This window comes from Pseudorasbora parva, chromosome 7 (genome assembly GCF_024679245.1).
Source record: "Pseudorasbora parva isolate DD20220531a chromosome 7, ASM2467924v1, whole genome shotgun sequence".
Classification (NCBI taxonomy): domain Eukaryota; kingdom Metazoa; phylum Chordata; class Actinopteri; order Cypriniformes; family Gobionidae; genus Pseudorasbora; species Pseudorasbora parva.
The window spans coordinates 21,145,277-21,165,821 of record NC_090178.1 but is presented as its reverse complement, the minus strand read 5'-3'; the positions used below and the strand labels follow the sequence as shown (position 1 = coordinate 21,165,821).

The 20,545-nt window shown below is 41.2% G+C and overlaps 1 protein-coding gene across 1 annotated transcript; it reads right to left on the bottom strand.

Annotated features, from left to right (window-relative positions):
* Positions 1-442: 442 nt before the first annotated feature.
* plin6 (perilipin 6) lies at positions 443-20,185 on the bottom strand. The gene is made up of 7 exons (XM_067449453.1): positions 20,162-20,185; positions 19,451-19,649; positions 19,177-19,259; positions 15,479-15,716; positions 14,500-14,699; positions 9,988-10,254; positions 443-1,708 (listed from the first exon to the last, which is right to left on the bottom strand). The coding sequence occupies exons 1-7, from the start codon at positions 20,183-20,185 to the stop codon at positions 1,256-1,258; spliced, it is 1,464 nt and encodes a 487-aa protein (XP_067305554.1). The 3' UTR covers positions 443-1,255.
* Positions 20,186-20,545: the final 360 nt, after the last annotated feature.

The window sequence follows — 20,545 nt, the reverse complement described above, 5'->3', positions numbered from 1 at the left end:
GGAGCAGATTCACACCAAGGAGGAACTGTAACTATATATTTTAATAATAATTCTAATTCCATGAGAATAGCAAAGTAATAACACGAACAGTATAGTTGGAATCACTTTCAATTAATTTTTTTCCAAGTTGATAAATGATAAAGACATGGACTGCTTTGAGTAAAGTGGCAGAACTTTACCATGCTTTGGTGTCTACTCCAAAGTTATAATTAATTTTCATGGTGTGAATGGTCAAAGAACTTTAGTGAGATATGAGTGGCTGTACATGTTATTGTCCTGTATATACTTGAATCTTTCACTTTTGTATAAAAAGTATATGCTCTTTTCAGATGTTTATATTGCTTGTATTTCATTGACCGATATCAATAAAGGACAAACATTTACCTTTGTTGCACAATTAGTCATTCCTTCTCTGCTCAAATAGTACTCATAACATCAGTAACACTTTATAAAATGTTTTATTACATTTAGAGTCAATATTACATTTGTTACAGGGAAAAAAAAGCATTACATGAAAAAGGCTGTTAGGATTTTAGTTATAAACGTCCTCCAAGTCATTTAACACATTCACTTTATGTTTCTCCTTTTGTAACAACACATCCTTAATGTTAAAACATACAACAACCCATGAAGAATCGATTTTCAAACGGTTAATTTCCCACTGATTAGAATCTTTGTGCCATCCTGTTTCACTCAGTCCAATGATCTAACCATCAGTCATTTCAATATGACAGTCTATAGATTAAAAAAAGCATATAGTGTACTAAGAAGTTCTAAAAAAGCAAAGGAATAAAAATGCATTGATTTGGTCTAAACAAAGTGTTGTGTTACATGCTAACAATTATATAGAAAAAATTATGCTCTGTAATTTCAAAAGTTGAGTTGTTTCTTTTGTTTTAACTACTAGAATCAGGCATTCAAAGCTACCTAACACCACATACCCAACAGCACTGCAGAAAGCAAATCTATTCTGTTTTGATTTCATTCTAAGTAATACGCATAGCTTAAACAATTCTTTATTTAGCGTTTAAACCATCTGCACATACTCAATACTAGGCTAAGGCTAATGATTTTATTTCAAAGTTAACTTGTAACTGCACTGTCTCCAACAACAAGAATTGTTTTTGTAGGTCTACTAGAGGAGTCACTATGGAAGGTATGTTTGGTGCACTATCCATAACAGCCTGTGTGCTGCAGCAAACTGTTCGAATGATCTGTGATTGCATTTTGGTATAATGTATGAGAAAAGGGGAGCCTAATGTTCTGTGGTTTCCACCACAGGTATGACCTGATCTTCAGATGAAGGGCCAGAGCTCAGAAACTCAAACGCTCGTTGGCTCTGTGATACTAGCTGGATAATGGGAGCCAGCAGGACCTCAGTGGTCGATGAACGGCGGCGGATCATATCGGTAGAGGGCACAGCCAGTGTGTCAAGTTGTGGAGGGCCCGAGGGCTGGGAATCTAGCTTCAAACTGCCTTTTCTGCCATTTGCTGGGACTGGGGAAGGAGCCGGAGAGGGAGCCGGGCTTGTTGGAAGCCCGCTGTTGGACCCACGACGCGAACGGGCATAGAGACTTCTGCGGCGTCGAGGACGACCATCCATGGCCTTTAGGAAGAGGTTGTTTGCAGAGGCACGACTGGAAGGACTTTCAGGGAGTTCATCCAGATTTGGGTTGTTTGCTGCATCGAGATCAGAGACCTGTTTCATCTGAGAGAGAAGATAGGAAGAGTAGTAACCCAAGACTCTGATACTTTTGATTATTTAAACATTTTAAATAAAAAAATTAATTCAGCCTAGATTTATTGAAAAATGGTACTTTTATCTCACTGAAAATTGCATTCTACCTACACTAAACTCTAACTTAAACCTGACAGACTGAGGGTTAGTTCAACCAAAAATGAAATTTCTTTCATTAATTACTCCCCCTCATGTCATTCCAAACCTGTAAAACCTTATTTCATCTCCAGAGCACAAATTAAGATATTTTTGATGCAATCTGATGGCTCTGATCCTTCCATAGACACCAATTTAATTAACACTTTCAAGGCTTAGAAAGGTAGTAAAGATATTGTTAAAATAGTCTATGTGTCACAGTTATGTTTTGTTCATGGACTTCCTGTGTGTTTTCTTTATTCACTTGATTGGCCCTGTCCCAAATGGCACCCTAAACCCTCATGGTCTGAGTCGCAATTCCACAACGTAATGCCGATTTGACTGCCGGGATGAAGTCCACTGCGTAACCCACAACAGTGCGGACTTGGCAGAAATGCGCATTGAGGGCGCATATCAACCTCAAAGGGGGCACTCTTCTGAGACCTAAAATAACAAATGGGACACCCTCCTCGTTTGAGTGTCCTATTAAAGGTGTCATGAACTGGCTTTTTTTTTTTAATTATACTGTTGTCTGAGGTCAACTAATGATGTTTGTGTGGTTTTTACATTCAAAAACATCTAATTAGTAATAGGCTAATTAGTAATAGGCTATTTTCTACACTGGTTTTGAGGCTTCACCAAAAACGCTGGGTTTTGGTGGACGTGCAGCACTAAGACTTGGAAGTAAACGCCCACGGCTAGGGTTGGATAAGATTTGCATATTTAATGAGCTTAAGATCCCCTGTCAGTCCACATGAGGGAGAGGAGAGAGTGAGAGAGTAGCAACCAGAATGATTCTCTCGATCATAGGGCTCGTGAACGTCTTTTTCAAACAAATAAAATGTTTTATTTCTCATCGACCCGCGATTGATTGGACTATTATTTTTATATTACACATAGACATAGCCCGCTAAATCGGATGATATAAGCGCGAACCGCGCACACACACATGATCGGCATGCCACCCTTCAGATGTCAACAAGAGAGAGAGAGAGAGGGAATAGCAGAACGAGAATGGAATAAGAGATTCATCGGCCTGCCGGGCTTTGTGAGCCCTGGCCCATAGTGTCTGAGTCCAGCGTACGAAAGGTATGCTCTGTTAGACACGTACACATAAGCAAAACGATCTATAACAATACTATCACACATCAAAACACGTTTTACTCACATGGTGTGTTGCACCATTCCTGTTGGATCCAAATCCAGCATCGACCGGAGATTTGTTTATAAACGATCCTGCAGTGAACTGAAGTGAATGTCTTCCCCATGTGAGCTGGAACATCATTAAAAATAAAGTTCAACCACTCATTCCTAATATTAGGATCCGAAGGAAGCTTATGCAGCGACTGTGTTCTTCCACAGTCAGGAATAGCGCAATATCTTAATCTTCCTCGATGTATTGTTGTTGACCAGCTGCTAGCATGAGCCCTCCATGAGTAGGTGGGCGGGGCTACTGAACTACATGTGCTCATTATTCTGTATAGGCGGTGTTTCGTCGTACACTGACGTCAGTAGAAGCACAGGACCGTTTGCTGATCCTGGTGTCTATAAAATATTTTCTTTGACTGACAAGGAAGTTTTCAGCTCTGAAACTTAGAGGATATTCTTATATTACCATGACCTTATATTAAAAGCTCAAGGAAACGGTGATTCCTCAATTCATCAGCCCTTTAAGTTCTACCCTTTCTGTCACTCCTTGTCTAGGATTTCTAAGTCTTATGTTGTATGTGTACTCATCTGAGAGATCATTCTATATTAAAATTTCCTTTGTGAATTGCATCTGTCCTCCTTCATTTTCCTACCAGGGTTGAACTGTGACACCATGTGACTCCAGTGGTTCAACCTTAATTTTATGAAGCCACTAGAACACATTTTGTGTGCAAAAAATAAACAAATAAAAAAAGGTTGAATCACTGAAGTCACAAAGACTATTTTACCAATATTTTTACTAGCTTTCTGAGCCTTGAAAGCGGTAATTAATTAGTTCCCTTACGATGGAACTTTACACTGCATCCACTAGGGACAGCTTTGGGAACGCCCCCAGCGGGATGGCGTCTGATGCATGTATGTCAACTCAGCCAATGGCAAATGTGAACGTCACAGGCGGGTGACGTGACGACCAGGAAAGGATAAATACACCTCCGGTCCGATCAGACCTCAGCTATTCTGCCTCAGCAAAGCGCTCTGTGTAAAACTGTCTTGTCTATTTATTGTTGTCTGTCCGATATTATCAGCTTCAATATTAAAACAGTCATGGCGAACACATCATCTGTCAAACAGTGTGCTCCCCATGTCGCCGTTTCCTTATGGGGGGAGATACACAGGATTTGTGTGTGATGTGTTTGGGAGGGGAGCATGCTCTGTCAGCCTTCGAGGGGGCTGACTGCGAGCATTGTGAGAGGCTGCCGCTTCGCACGCTCCGCTCCCGCCTGTCACTTTTTGAGAAGGGTGATCAGGCTCACGTTCCCTCTGGTTCTGGACCCGCTGCTGCCGAGGCACACTGGAGAAGGACATCATAGGGATCGCAGCTGGAGGGTTTGAGACGGGCGCGAGCGCTTTCTCTGCCTTCACCCGCGAGATCTGTCGCTCAAATCCCGGTGTCGGAAGGGCTGGTGGAGGTGATAACTCGTGCTTTGGCTAAGTTAAATATTCAATGGCCAGCCAAGAAACAAGGCGCTCATCCCAAAAGTAAATTAGACAAGCGTTTTCTTACACCTAATATTTCACCTTCACCACGGGGCCTGCCTTTCTTTTCCCGATTTACACAGTGAGCTGTGTAGATCGTGGGAGAAGCCATATTCATCACGTCTCTTCAGCCCTCAAGTGAAAACATAAAGTGATATAAAGGAGCTGAAGGAATATGGTTATGGGGCGATCTGTCTCCTGCTTCAGCATCGTCCCTGAAGGCCCCTACGCTCCCCACTAAGCCACTAAAGACAACCTCAGGGCTGGTGGGGAAAGCGTACATGGCAGCAGGGCAGGCTGGTGCTTGTTTACATACGATGAGTATTTTACAAGCGTACCAGGCTGAACTGCTGGGTGAGTTGGATGGCAGTGAAAGGTTGAGTCCTGAAGTAGTTCAAGAACTTCGTTGAGACACAGATTTATCGTTGAGAGCCACCAAGTAGACCGCCAGAGCTATTGGGCGGTCTATGGCAGCCTTGGTGGCAACAGAGAAACATTTGTGGCTCAAATTATCTGAGATAAAAGATAAAGACAGGGCTTTTCTCCTTGATGCCCCGCTTAATACTTCTGGTCTGTTTGGCGACGCCGTAGGCACGGTCATCGATAGATTTCAGGAGGGTAAGAGGCAAGCGGAGGCATTTAAAAAATATTTACCAAGTCGCCACCAACCCCCTGGGGCTAGCCCCAGCCGTCAGGCTCTTTATATAGGCAGCAGCAGAAAGAGAGTGCTGTCGCGTCTCATGCTCCACCCCAGAGATTTGGTGGGCCGGGCCGGCGCCTTTTAAGCCGAAGAGCGACTTGAGGGTTGTGCTTCAGGCAAAGAAGGCTTCGGGTCAAAAGAGGTCCTGACGGCAGTGGCGTCAGGTCTCTGAGGGCGCCCTCGTCGCTCAAATGTCGCGTCTCGTGCTCCACCCCAGAGATTTGGTGGGCCGGGCCGGCGCCTTCTAAGCCGAAGACCGACCTGAGGGTTGTGCTTCAGGCAAAGAAGGCTTCGGGTCAAAAGAGGTCCTGACGGCAGTGGCGTCAGGTCTCTGAGGGCGCCCTCGTGCGGGGTGGATTGGTGTTCCCCTCAGTATACAGTGCCCACTCCACTTCGTTGCCCTCAGGGGACCGTTCTGCCAACCCCGCCACCCTTAGTGCTACGGGACGCAGCGGTTTCCAGCAATATGTCTCAGGCCACCGAGGTGGCTGGAGTGAAAATATCAGAGACCAGCTCAAGAGGCTGATTCCCTTAGTAGATTTTCTGGCAGAATGGAAGCTTCTACCGAATATATCGCTTTGGGTCCTGCAGACAATAGAGAGAGGGTACAGAATTCAGTTTGGGTTCACTAGTGTTTTAACATTAGTGCATCCAGAGCGGGTTCTGATAATGGAACAGGAAGTAGAGACTTTATTAAAAAAGGAGGCTATAGAACAAGTCTCTTTACAGGACAGAGACTCAGGTTTTTACAGCCTATACTTCATAGTTCCAAAAAAGGTTGGAGGGTTGCGTCCCATATTAGATCTTCGTCATTTGAATTGCACAGTCAGAAAACTAAAATTCAAGATGCTGACGTTAAGTCAAATTGTGACTCAAATCAGATCCGAGGATTGGTTTGTCACAATAGATCTGAAGGACGCATACTTCCATGTCTCCATCCTTCCACAACACAGGAAGTTCCTGAGGTTTCGCTTTCGGGGGCAAAGCTTACCAATATCGGGTTCCATTTGGCCTAGCTCTTTTACCCCGCACGTTCACGAATTGCGTAGATGCAGCGCTGGCTCCGCTCAGGCTGCAGGGCATACACATTCTGAACTATATAGACGACTGGCTGATTTTAGCACAGTCGGAGGAGATGGCGGTTCGGCATCGAGATGTCGTCCTCGCTCATATTCGAAAATTGGGGTTGAGGCTGAACGTGAAGAAGAGTGTGCTTTCTCCAGTACAGAGAACCACTTTTTTGGGCATAGTTTGGGATTCAGTGGCGATGCGGGCAGTTCTTGCGCCCGCACGCATTACTGCTATTCTATCAGCCGTCGAAAGAGTAAAGCTAGGCCAGTCACTCACTGTGAAACAGTTTCAAAAACTGTTGGGGTTTATGGCAGCAGCGTCCAACATGATACCTTTTGGCCTGCTGTACATGAGACCTTTACAGTGGTGGCTTAGGACCAGAGGGTTTTCCCCGAGGGGGAACCCTTTTTGTATGATCAAGATTACGCGGCGGTGCGTGCGCACCTTGGTCATATGGAAGAAAAACTGGTTCCTGTCCCAGGGTCCTGTGTTGGGAGCGCAGTGTCGTCAAGTCACTCTCATGACGGATGCCTCTCTCACAGGCTGGGGAGCGGTAATGGAAGGTCGCTCAGCTCAGGGTCTGTGGAGGGACCGTCATCTCTTGTGGCACATAAATTGCCTGGATATGATGGCAGTCTTCAATGCGTTGAAGTTTTTCCTCCTGGATCTGAGGGACCGTCATGTGTTGGTCTGCTCAGACAACACATCAGTGGTCTCTTATATAAATCGTTAGGGGGGTCAGCGTTCGCGCCCACTGTGCAAACGGGCGCACCAGATCCTCTTGTGGTGTCTGGGGAAGTTACTCTCCCTGAGAGCAATCTTTATCCCAGGGGCCCAGAATATTGGAGCAGACATCCTGTCGAGACAGGGGCTGAGGCCAGGGGAATGGAGACTTCACCCCGAGGTTGTGAAGCTCATTTGGGAGGTCTTTGGCCAGGTGGCGGTGGATCTGTTTGCATCTCAGGACAATACGCACTGTCCGCTCTGGTACTCTCTGACGTATCCAGCTCCTCTGGGGCTGGATGCCATAGTACAGACGTGGCCTAGGCTGCGTCTGTATGCCTTTCCCCCAGTTGTTCTGCTCCAGGGGGTTCTGGAGAAAATTTGTCGGGAGGGTATAAGTCTACTGCTAGTAGCTCCTTACTGGCCGAGCCGGATTTGGTTCTCGAACCTTGTAGCGTTGCTCGATGGCTCACCCTGGAAGATTCCGATCAGGAGGGATCTTCTATCTCAGGCGGAGGGCTCAATATTTCACCCCCGCCCAGAAATGTGGAACCTGTGGGTTTGGCCTCTGAGGGGGCTGAACTCATAGAATCTGGTCTTTCAACTGAGGTTGTAGAGACCATCCTTAGCTCCAGAGCTCCATCCACGAGGAGACTATATGCCCTGAAGTGGAGGCTTTTCACTTCTTGATGTCAAGAATGACAGCTAGATCGAGTCAACTGCCCTGTTGGTTCAGTGCTAGATTTTCTACAAGATTGTTTCTCCGGGTTCTTCCGGGTTTCTTCCGGGTTAACCCCTTCTACACTAAATGTGTATGTCAGCTATATCAGCTTACCATGCTCATGTGGATGGTATCACTGTAGGGAGGAACCCGTTGGTGACTGGTTTCCTGTGTGGCACCAAGAGGCTGAGGCCTGCTGTGCTCACTAGAGTTCCTGCTTGGGATTTGGCTATTGTGTTGGAAGGGTTATCTTCGGCTCCGTTCGAGCCACTTGACAGCATCTCAGAAAAGTTTCTGACTCTAAAGACCCTCTTCCTTCTCGCCATTTCTTTGATTAAGAGAGTAGGAGACCTTCAGGCCTTATCTATATCCCCGACGTGCTTGGAGTTTGCACCTGGGTTGGTAAAGCTTTCCTTTACCCTAGAATGGGGTATGTGCCGAAGGTGCTAACCAGTGTTCCAAGACCAATAGTACTGCAGGCTCTTTGTCCTCCTCCGTTTGCTAATCCGGACCAGGAAAAATTGAACCTTATATGTCCAGTGCGAGCACTGGATGCTTATGTCCAGAGAGCTGCCCTGTGGAGAAAAGCGGATCAATTGTTTGTGTGTTTTGGGCCGCATAACAGGGGTCTTCTTGCGTCCAAACACACATTGAGCAAGTGGATAGGCGAGGCTATTTCTCTAGCTTATGAGTCTTCTGGTCAGCATTGCCCCTTAGCTGTCAGAGCTCACTCTACTAGGAGTATGGCGGCCTCGAAGGCCTTGGTTTCGGGGGTTTCCCTCAAAGATATATGCGATGCGGCCGGTTGGTCCTCGCCTCTTAGGTTTGTAAGATATTATGATCTTGACCTGGAGTGCGCTCCAGGTTAATCAGTGCTTCTGTCTTGAATGTGCAGTTTCACACGACAGGTACTTTGGTATTATGGCGTTTTGGTTTAAGCTGTCCCTAGTGGACCAAGTGTAAAGTTCCCTCGTAAGGGAATGTCTCAGGTTATAACTATAACCATAGTTCCCTGAGAAGGGAACGTGACACTGCGTCCCCTTGTCATACACCCTGCATCCCTGCGATCTTTGCTTCGGCAGTTTTGCTGAGGTCTGATCGGACCGGAGGTGTATTTATCCTTTCCTGGTCGTGACGTCACCTGCCTGTGACGTTGACATGTGCATCAGACGCTATCACGCTGGGGGCGTTCCCAAAGCTGTCCCTAGTGGACGCAGTGTCTCGTTCCCTTCTCAGGGAACTATGGTTATAGTTATAACCTGAGACATTTTCTATGGAGGTATCAGAGAACTCTCAGATTTCATCGAAAAGATCTTCATTGGTGTTATGAAGATGAACGAAGCTCATGGGGATTTGGAACTACATGAGGGTGTGTAATTAATGACAGAATTTACATTTCTGGGTGATATAACCCTTTAACAAAAGTGCATTTGCTGAAAAACAATGACATTTTAACTTTTTTAAGCTGCTTATGCAAAGGTATAAAAAAGAATAAAAGTAGGTGATGTTTTATTGCCACTAGTGGTCGTTTAATAGTTAATGTTTTGGAAAAAATGTAAAAGAAGCACATTTTAGTTACACTTTACTTATAATTATTAAATTAACAAGAGATTATTATGATGCTTGGATAGCCCTAAAAATATTTTTTTTATACTTTATTTAGGAAAATATTTCTATCTTTAAAATTAAAATGCAATTTTGCTAGCCTCAGAAAATACAGGGGTTTAAAGACCACAAAATCCAAATTGCCAATTTGGTTTGACCATTAAACCCATTTAAATTTAGTGTTCGACTGAACAGAAGTGTTTTTAGACCACATCCGTTGAATTAGAAGTTGAATTAAGCTTTATAATGGCCTGAAACAATTATGTACCTGATCTTAAATTGGATCCTGTGCAAAAAAACAACAACTAAAAAACAATTTGAATAGAAGCACAGTAACACAGAGAGAAAATAAACCAAGCCATGGACTGTTTCATGAACCAGCATGGATCCTTGTTTATCCCATCAGCTCTAAATAGATGTGCTTGGCCAAGAAAAATAATACGATTTTCAGGCTGACAGAGCAATTATTTTGCCTTTGAATTTTCTTTATAACTGGATTCTAGGGTGTTCTTTATCACACGAACATGTAGGCCTACTTGTATGTTTTACTAACAGAATTTGTCAATTAGAACTGGTTCTAAAATGTTCTGCTTGCGTATGTGTTCTCACCAGGTCATAGAGCGGGGTGGTGTTGATGAGGAGCTGTATGAGAATCTGTCCCAGTTCCAGTAGGTCGTTCATGATAGTGCGTACCTGGGTAGGTAAAGCCAGTATCTGTTGTGCAGGGGGCAAAACCTTCAGTGCCTCTATACCTGATGTGAGCTGAGCGACACGCAGAGAACGCAGCTCCTCTACACGATGCACTTGAGTCGTGTAAAATGACAGAAGCAGCTGCAGCAGGGACTCCAACATCTGCATCAACTGCATTAGACCCACCTGAACATGACAAATGACAGACAATACCTAATCAGACAAATTACACAATGACACAATTAGACATTAAAATAAGAACACACATGGCCGAACCACTGGTCATATGGGCTGAGGAATCTGCAGAACCTTAATTCAGTCATGTTTTTAATGCTAAGCCTAGTGGCCTGGAAATGGGGCCTAACAGTTTGATGAAGTGGCAGTAATTACTCTATTCAAACACCAACATACTGCCTGCAGGAATGTGAATGTTTTTTTTTTGAGGGACGCAAATAAAACAACAAACAAGAGAAACTGCAGTTGCTGTGAAAACTGTTATTGTCAGCCACAGTTGGGGTCAAGTAAACTTTATCAGACTAACAAAAGAAACAGTCTTACATTCTTTTAGACTTGTTATCCTAAATAATTTATCCATTTTTAGTTAACAGATATTTTAGTTAATGTCCATTTTTGGATTTTTGTTTATTCTTCTTGTCTCATTCAATTTGGCCTGATTTAAAATGTTCATGGCCACTCAGTGATCAAAGAAAATGACAAAACAGAAAGACTTATAGTTTAGTATAGATTTGCTGTTTAGTTTGTGAACAAATCACTGTGTTGAACAAATCTTTTAAGTGAATGAATCTTTTGAATGAACACATCATTCCTGACATTTTTCGCTCGTTTCTTCACAAAGCTTGTTTATGAAGGAGAAAGGACCTGCTGACTGACTAAACAAAGGGATCATTCACAACAAGAACAGAAAGAGTGCAGAAAGAATTATAATTGTGTAAAAATAATTGATGAATATAAAAATTGATGTAAGGATGTTTTTGAAACCATTTTTATAAGGATAAGAGTTTTCATGAACGACTTAAATTAATCAGTTAAGTAAATGATTCAATGACTCACTTATTGCTACCTACTGGTGTAACAAAGTAACCTGCAGAGAGGTTCACTGAATTAACCAAGTAACAAATATTTTGGTGAATGGATTCAAAAGATTTGAGTAATATTAATAAAAATCGCTAGAGTATAATTGAGTTAGTCAGGCAGTGTTTGTGCTGCTAAACACATTTAAAACTTAGTTAAAAACTAAGTAAATTTGAACCAGATGTGACAAACTCTACATAAAATACAAAAAGATTCTGAACTGGGAAATGTACTGAAGTGGTTTATCATTAGGTCTGTCCGCACAGTTCACCATGTCACAAGCGGCCAACCTCTCACGTGGAGCTTCATCTGCTGCCAGGCAACGTGAGCATGAGTACACAGTGCAAAAGAACAGGGCCATACTGGCAGACACAGTCACAAACAGTCCTGTTTTGGCAGTAGGACCTTCCAACTCTTGGTGGTTCATTTAGGTAAATGATAAAGTAGGTCTGCCAAATTTGAAGGTCCCCTTCTGTGTTCTCTATTCCCATTGTCATCGGGCTCCCACCTCAATGCCGGTCCACTGCACAGCCCGTGACAACACGTGAATTACTGTAGGAGATTATGCTGCCAAGTCACATCGTTGTATGTGTCTCTGATGGCTCAGCATCACTACCGGTAGAACACAGTCTGTCACTCATTTCTGCAGCCCAAGCTCTCTGGGGTGTCTTTTAGAGTTTGTTAATGAACACCCTTTTGAACATGGTGCACTGCATGGGCCTTTCGTGCTCAGAAGCCCCAATTACTATCCACCCTAATGCTGGGAAAGCACAGAAGGACCCTGTACAGACAATATATGGTTTACCTTGGCCCTTTGATCCTCAGCCAACAAGCTTGTCAACTCAATACAAAACAGGTCTGAGATAGGCCATGTGTCTAGCAGGTCAGTTGAGGTAGGGTGTATCTGGGGTCTCTCTGGACATGAAAACAAATGTCATTTTCTCATCAGTCTAACCATGCAGAACTGAGGTGTACTCTGTTTTAGAAATGGCACTGGGTAGATTATATACAGCATAAAGGCCTGTTCACACCAAGAAAAATACCTAAAAAAGCTTAAAATAACAACAACGTATTTAGTATACTCTTTAAAGGAACAGTTCACCCTAAAATGATAACAGAGCAGACCTAATAGCAGATGAATCTCATCTAATCCCAACACCATTACTTCCGCCTCTTTAGTGCCTGCACTGATCGGTTGAATGAGGCATTTATGTAAATATGTCTATGATCGCACTGTTTTTTTTTTTATACCTTATATGACGGAAGTAATGGGAATACAAGATGAGATTCGTCTGCTATGAGGTAAAAACAAATACTGTTGGTTTTCTCGCAGAAACCATTGTTTCGTGTCTTAAGACATCAGTGTGTTGCCCCGAGCCACAGGGTTTAATATGGATTCGTATGTCTATGTGTTTTTTACTCTCATAGAGATACAACCCCATTGACATGCATTATACAAGCAACGGTTGGAGTTAAAAACCTGTATTTGTGTTCTACTGAAGAAACAAACACACCTACATCTTGGATGCCCTGGGAGTAAGCAGATAAACATAAAATTTTTATTTTTGGGTGAACTATCCCTTTAAGCAGGATAGATTCTTGTATTTCCAGTGATACTGTATCATTATAATAATAATATCAACATAGCTGTGATGTGGGCTTCCCTATTCTCATCAAATTACAATGATTATTAAAACTTTAGTTATTCATTATTACTATATCATTATTAGTTATCATTATACTGTAGTTATCATCCTTGGTGTGAAAGGATAAGTATTTAGAAAAAACATTAATATTGTGAGATATTATTAGAATTTAAAATAAGTTTTTTATATGTTATATATTTGAATGTAAAATGGGGGAATGTAAACATTTTTTTTAATTAATTGATAATTATCAGTTTTAAAATATAGCAAAAAAAGGAAAATAACTATTTTATTTAGTCAAAAGTGACAGTAAAGAATTTTACATTGTTACAAAGTTATATAAAGCTAGCAGTATGTTTGCTCTCTAATGCAATCTTCAGATCTCCCAATCCTGCGGGTGGGTAAGTGTGTTCAAGTCACATGCAGTGACCGCCAAACAGCACGTAGCACAAGATCCCACTGGGTTTTCAGCTCAATTATGACTATACTCTCTCTAAACAAGCACTTCCATCAAAAACACTGTTGCCTGACTTCTTGATTTCAGCCTTGATAGGCAACAACAACAAAAAAGCCTTCATTTTACACAAACAGAAAACATTTTATAGCCATTTCGAACCACTAAAAGACTCACTAATATGCTGGACTATAAAATAAGGAAGTCTTTGATGATAAAGTCTCCCTCTAGCCTAAATAATAACTTTAATATGAAGAGTACCAATGAATGACTATGACAAAAATCTGAGGCATTGAATCTACTTGACTAGAAATAGCATCAATTTGGTACAGTGTGAAAAAGCTCAATGTTTTTAGCTCAGCTTAGGTCAGCTTCTCTCCCCTTCCCCACGTCCTTCCTTGCCTGAATGTGTCTCAGGGGTCATGATTTAGAACAAGTAATTGCTGTGATTTTATTCTATGTGGGTAAGTCTGCAGACTAGACAGGAAGCCCTGAGGGTGGCAGGGCAGCGTGAATGACTGCAGCATGGTGGTGCAGCACGTAGAGTGTCTATTTTAACTTCAAACTCAAGGAAGAGGGCAAAAGTTATGGCTTGAAGACATTTTGATGAGGCACTCCCTGTTGATATCATCCTGTCAGTGTATGTTGTTGATTATCTCAACGAGACATGTCTGCATCTATATTTGTTTTGTGATTTTATCTTATTTGTGACTCACATCTTGGGTCTTTTTCATGTTTTTTTAGTATCACCGAGGTACTATTCGTTTTTATAAATCGTTTGAATTAGTTTATTTTCTGTTAACATATTAATTGTTGTTAAAAAAAAAAAAATTTTTAAAGAGATAAAATACATTTTTTGTATATTTTATTTTATTTCAGTTAATTTTTATTTTATTTCAAGTAACGGAAATGGGTTTAGTTATCTATAATAACTCTGGTCTCTTTTGAAGGGCCCAAGTCTTTTTTATTCTTCAGTGTTGGAAAGTCACATGAAAATACGTTAAAGTAGAAACTGGCTAAAGTGAAATATGAATACAATGAGTTTTGTTCCCCATTTTCAGTATGGCATATTTCAGAAACTGATACCTATAAATGTTGTTCAGAGCCACTGAGAAGCAGTTAGTTTGGCGACAATGGCGAGTGAGTCTTTTTGCCATTCTCAGGGGTCACTATGACTATGAATAAATATTTTAGTTAAGATAAGGTTTACTGATGAATTATTTCTGTACATGGACCTACCGTTTTGGCAGCTGCCCCCAGCATCTGCAAAACACTGTCCACTCTTTCTCTCAGATTCATCAGTCTGTGGTACAGCTGAAGATACAAGAACAATAAAAGGCTACGGATCCGCGTCCACATCCGAGGCTCTTCTTCTTCTTCATCATCTTCATCTTCATCCTCATCTTCATAGCTCTGCACTCTTCTCTCCCACTCACGACCTGGAAGACAAAGTGATTCAAAGTGATCCAATATTCAGGCTTTAACTGAAAGACGCTCTGCTTAGTTTAAAACTGAACTCTGAGCTTAATAATTATAATAATATAAAATCTGATTTGATGAAATAATATGTTGTACAGTTCCATGTTTCCCTCTGAAAATGAAATTGTGCTAAAGCAGGGGTTTTCAAATTGTGGCCCAGGGATTGTCAGGTGCCTCAAGGGGATGCAAGGGGGTCCATATAAAATTGTTCAGGGAAAATGTTGAATTTTTTTTAAAATAGGCTATAATAATAGATATAAATAAACAATATAAATAAGTTACAGAATTTGACTATTGCAGTTTTATTATGATTTCTAAAGACTGGTCTTTAATGATGAGATTAATGGCTCTTTATCATATTTTATGTTTCTCTTCAGGTTTTCATCTATAGAAGAGTATGTTCTTTTATAAATATTATAAGTAGGCTTACTTTCCAGGCAACATTGTAGCTACATTGATTTCTAATGTATTTTTTGTTGTTGTTGTTTTTTTTATTTTTAAATCAAAGGGAGTATCATATTTAGCGGCAGTGTTGGCGTCAAGGAATTTGACCCCTGTGCTAACTAAGACTGGCAAAAAACAGAAGAACAGTTGCGCCCCCTTATGTTTAAGTCTTGTGTACGCACTGGATAAATGGTTACCTTTCCCAAGTGTTATTTCATGATTATTTCAGATAAAAATGTGTCTCGCTGTCAGACAGTTCAGAATCCGTATTTGACTTCGTGTCACAGTTTCTTACGCAGCGTCGGTGGCAGAGGTAGATAGTACTCCACTGCCGCCTCTGACTGCGTGATGAGCTCATCCAGGCCAGCGGTGATCACGCGCCCTGGTGCTGTATCTTGAGCTTCCGCCAGAAGGCGCCAGCTCAGCTCTATTAGTTCATCCCATCTGTTCACGGCTCTGTCCAGCTCATCGTTTACTCGAGACTGCGCACCATCCAGCGTCGAGAAAAAAGCATCCTTTAGATTTGCAACCACCTGAGGGGAGAGAAAACAGGAAAGTATCAAGAGAGGTTTGTGTTAAAAAAAAACAAAAAAACAAAAAACATTGAGATTTATATAACAGGTTCGGTTTGATAAACAGAAGTAAAACATAAACGCACCATAGGCACAAACACATAACTTAACGTTACCTAAAGTTACGTTACTTTGGGGCTACATTATCTTAGTAAATGAGGTAAAAAGTTAATATATACTACATTAAACCGTTTTCTTTTACGCCGTTTCAAATGGTATTGACTTCAATTAATGTTTCGTTAATCAAAAAAGTGCGCGAAAATCCACCTAGTAACTAACAGCACAACATTTAAAAAAATAGGACTACTGCAATTATTTATCCATATTGACTTACATATGTCGAATATATCACACAAAAAAAAGTATTTTCTTTAAAAATCCTAAGGCTCATTTTCCAAGTCCCTAGAGTTAAACAGTTGAGTTTTATTTTTGAATCCATTCAGCCGATCTCTGTATCTGGCAGTAGTAAGGTTACTTTTAGCATAGCTTAGCATACATCATTGAATCATATTAGAGTCTATAATAATTAGCCTATTTAAAACTTGACTCTTCTATAATTACATTGTCTACTATAAAGACCAACAAAAAAATAAAAGTTGCTATTTTTTTAGACTTATAGCTAGGAACTAATGATATTACACAGCGGCTGAAAAAAGGCCAACTTCCATCAACATAACCAGCATGACTATCTGCTTGCACAGAGAGCGTGCCTTGTAACCATAAAGACGTTTGTGAGAGACAATTCAGAATCAGAAGATATTTACTTTGAAGCAGATAATGCAGAACCGTATCTATTTGAACCGGAATAAGTTACACTGAAGACGAACTTATGAAATGTGAAAGATAAAGTGTGGCTGAATAGACTGGGGCAGAAGGGACGAGGAGAGCCGATTCAAACTGGTGAGTCAGAGAAGAGTCAATATTTAAGGAATAATGCACCGACATGTATTTGATCTTACAACCTTTTTATTTTGACTAACGTATTGAATGAATGAAATATGCTAAGACGGTGCTTCTTATTATGAAGACAGAGAGTACGTGTGCTCCGCTCTTTCTCTCTGTCACTCAGTTAACATGCGCCCTGTCATCTACATAACTCATAAATCCAAAAAAACTGATCAAATAAGGCTTTAACAGGACAAATGATTTTTGGGCGGCCAACAAAACATTTTCAATGCAGGAGACATGCTCCGAAGCCTCGGCACAGAACGTAACTTTACTAACATAGTATTTTGTAACATATAAACTGTGTAGATAAACAATACCATCAATTCCACATTATTTTTTAATTAAACTATACACTACCTCACTAGCCTGACAAGCCAGACCCACATCAAGATGTTTGGTCTGGAAACTCACCATTGACAGAGCTCAATCCGAGGGGCGGGATAAACGGTTGTCTTTCAAACTCTCTGCACGCGATAGGATAGAGCTACCAGTGCTACAACCAACCAGAGCAACAAAGGTGAAACAGAGCTTGTTGATAGATTAAACATTCGCCGTATCCGGTCGGCAAAACTCCGAACACATCTTCCCTTTTTAAGAATGACTTCAGTGCCGTTCTTTGTTTTTTTCTGAGAGAAAAGCTTAACTCCAAGTCTTCCAGAGTTGCGATCAAAGCTGATTCGAAAGACCGCCGTTCGCCAGTTTCTGAGTTTACTAGAAGCACGCAAACGCCCCGCCCACTGACTCTATACACGATGTGATTGGCCCATCAAGAGTTAGGTGATTACAGCTCAGAAGGGTATTGAAAGTTGCTAAACGACACTTGCGGGCAGAATAGATTTGCTGCCGCTAGGGTGCCTCTAGATTAATAGGCTACTACCTCACCAGAACTCTACAACAAACCACTGTTATATACTGTATAAACCAGATGGCCACGCAAACACTTAGTGATTGCATTCACAGGTAACGTTAGCTAAAGACAACAGCAGAGCTTTTCTATCTGGTCATTCAAGCTAACAAAAAAAAAATGTTATACTTACAGCCATGGGGGATGATACACTTTACCCTGTCTGGTCATAACCTTTAGACGCTGTACCGTGGTAACACTGTCCATGTTTTCCAAATAGTCATCTGGTCCCAAATGCTTTGAGCAAACACGCAGTTTCTTGTTTGAATCTACCAGTGTTTTGATATCTATGGTTTAGAGCAGTCAACCACTGATTCTTTCGTTACTTGATTTTCGCTGGTATTCTGTGAAACATGATGGTAGTATACACCTTCGACTCACTATCACAGCAGCTCTTTACAACACACAGAACCATGGCTAATTGCACAGTAAACCCACTATATAATTTGACAGCTGCAACTCAGGATTATCTGCAACGACAAACTTATGGGTCCTGCACACTGTGCGATTTTTCAAAATCCTTTGCGAATGTCCCTTGTCAGACTGTAGGACTGAATGACGCGTTTGGTGACAGTGAGCTGCATTACATGCGGGACTGAAATGCTGGCTACAGAAATCTCTAGCTCTCGTTTTGGTCATAGTTTGTCTTGAAAAACAGAGATATTTGACTGTCGTCGTAGGAGAAGTCACACTGCAGGATTGTGTGCCAAATCTTCTGACACTGCCAGAATTTCGTCTGAGGTAAAATTTGATCCCAGCGCTCATTAATCGGCTGCCGGTGAACATGTCAAACTAATGACCAAAGACGTCAGATTTTAGCCTAGGATCAGAGGAATCTTTTAGGATTTGCTAAGTTTGTCTCAGATGGCCAAATCGTGGCCAAAATTGCACAGCGTGCACCCGGCTTTAGAGCCAGTCGCATTGGAAGTTACCTATCTGAGGACTACTTTCAGGTGCTGCATAATATCATTGCGCCACTGAACCCATGGTATGACCGCAAAGTTCCATGAGTACTACGCAGGACTCAGAAAATAGTTCCTATCTATATCGGTATAAAATTCGAAACTTTTAATTTTCCGTTGGTCTTAGTACACAATGTAGTGCTCTTAGTGGATTATAACCTTCTGGACAGTTTGAAGGGCAGCGCGAAATGTCTAATTCATTATCAGCAAGCAAAGATGTGTCGAACCAAAAAAAAGCACAAATATCTGTAGTAAACCACCAGCATCAGCCTTAAAAACTACTTATACAAACAAACAAATAATAATTGCATAACTTCAGTCAGATTCCATCGGATTAGTGAAGGCCACTGATAAATAACAAACATACTACAAACTTACTGTATTATTATGTAAGGACATGTTAAGCAATAAAATAATTTGAAAGTACTTTGTGTGCAAACATTCTATAATAATGTATTATTTTAAGTTTAAATAACTACAAATTATTTAAATAAAATAATTACAAAAAGAAGAATTTATAAAAAAAAAATACTTTTGTTAGTTAAAAAAAGAGACATGGTAACTGCCACATGGAAATGGACATTCCTGTTTCCTGTTTCACACTCACCTCATCTGTGGGCTGTTGGAGGATGGGGAAAAACTTCTCAAGTTGCTCCAAACCCACCAATGCAAAACTGTTCACTGCCTCAACTGCAAAGGCCAACTTACAATGAATTCACTTTTATACACTAAAGACCTGCATGTTGAATAATGTTTTATTAGTGTATCTGTTTCTTTTGTCATGTTATGTCTTTGCAACGAGCATTTGATTTTCAAAAAAGTTTTTTAGGTTTATGCCATTTCAGTGTTAGAGATACCATATGTAAACATGCAGGACTCACTCTCTGGTTTTAGGTTTTGTAGCAGAGGTGCTGCTTGTTGCAGAGCTGCTGTGGATGCACTGCGGACACCCAGCTCTGCTACGCCTCCCACAAACCCGAGCAGCGGATAGCGACCTTTTACACCCATGTAGACGGAAGAGGCCTGCTGCAGCAGTGAGCTGACGAGAGGCAGTTTTGCCACACGCTTTAGCACATTCCCCTACAGAGGCAAGTCACTGTCTTATTAAACATGGTAATGATGAAATAGTTAAAGAAACAGTGTAGAGTAGAGATGCGTGGATCAGCTGTAATGTCACTTGAATCCGCTGCTAAAAATAAATCATCAACCTGCTACTCAACCGCACCTATGATTTTCTCTGATTTAGATATCCACATCCGACCCACACCCAATTGTCACATTACAATTATACACATTCTCAGTGTTAATTGTGATGATATGATAACATATTACTCTGAAACAGGCTGCTTTTAACATTTAGGTTCTTCCATGGCAAAATAGTAAAAGCCCAAGTAAAAGCTGGATATAGACTTTAATAAAATCAGGACATTTATGATTTATCTCTCTCATCCACTCTCAACCCACCCACAATTAATTTTATTGCAATTTTTTATTACTTGCCCCGCCCTCCCCATGTCCACGGATAAAAACGCAACCCGTGCATCGCTACTGCAGAGTGGAAAGAAGTAGTATGGCAATGCATAATAACTCACCTCACTGTTTTTTGTTCTCGACATGTCTGCTTTGCACTGTTGAGGCAGAACAGAGAACATAAAATATTCAAGTGTCCTATTAGAGTTTCTATTTTTTCTTCTTTTTTCCCATTTTTTTATTCTTGTTTTGTGGAAAATTAGAGTAGATGGGTGATTAAAGATTCAAACATCAGCATATGGATACCAAAGAGTAGGCATATTCTTTGACATCTGACAACATCATTCAATTTCATTAATTTGACCTGCCCATGACAAGTCAGCTGATGTCACATGACAATACTAGCCAATGTTATACACACCCTCGCTGTGGAAATTTCATTAAGCATTCAAATTACACAGGCCAAAAAATGATCTATCATTCAATATATATATATATATATATAT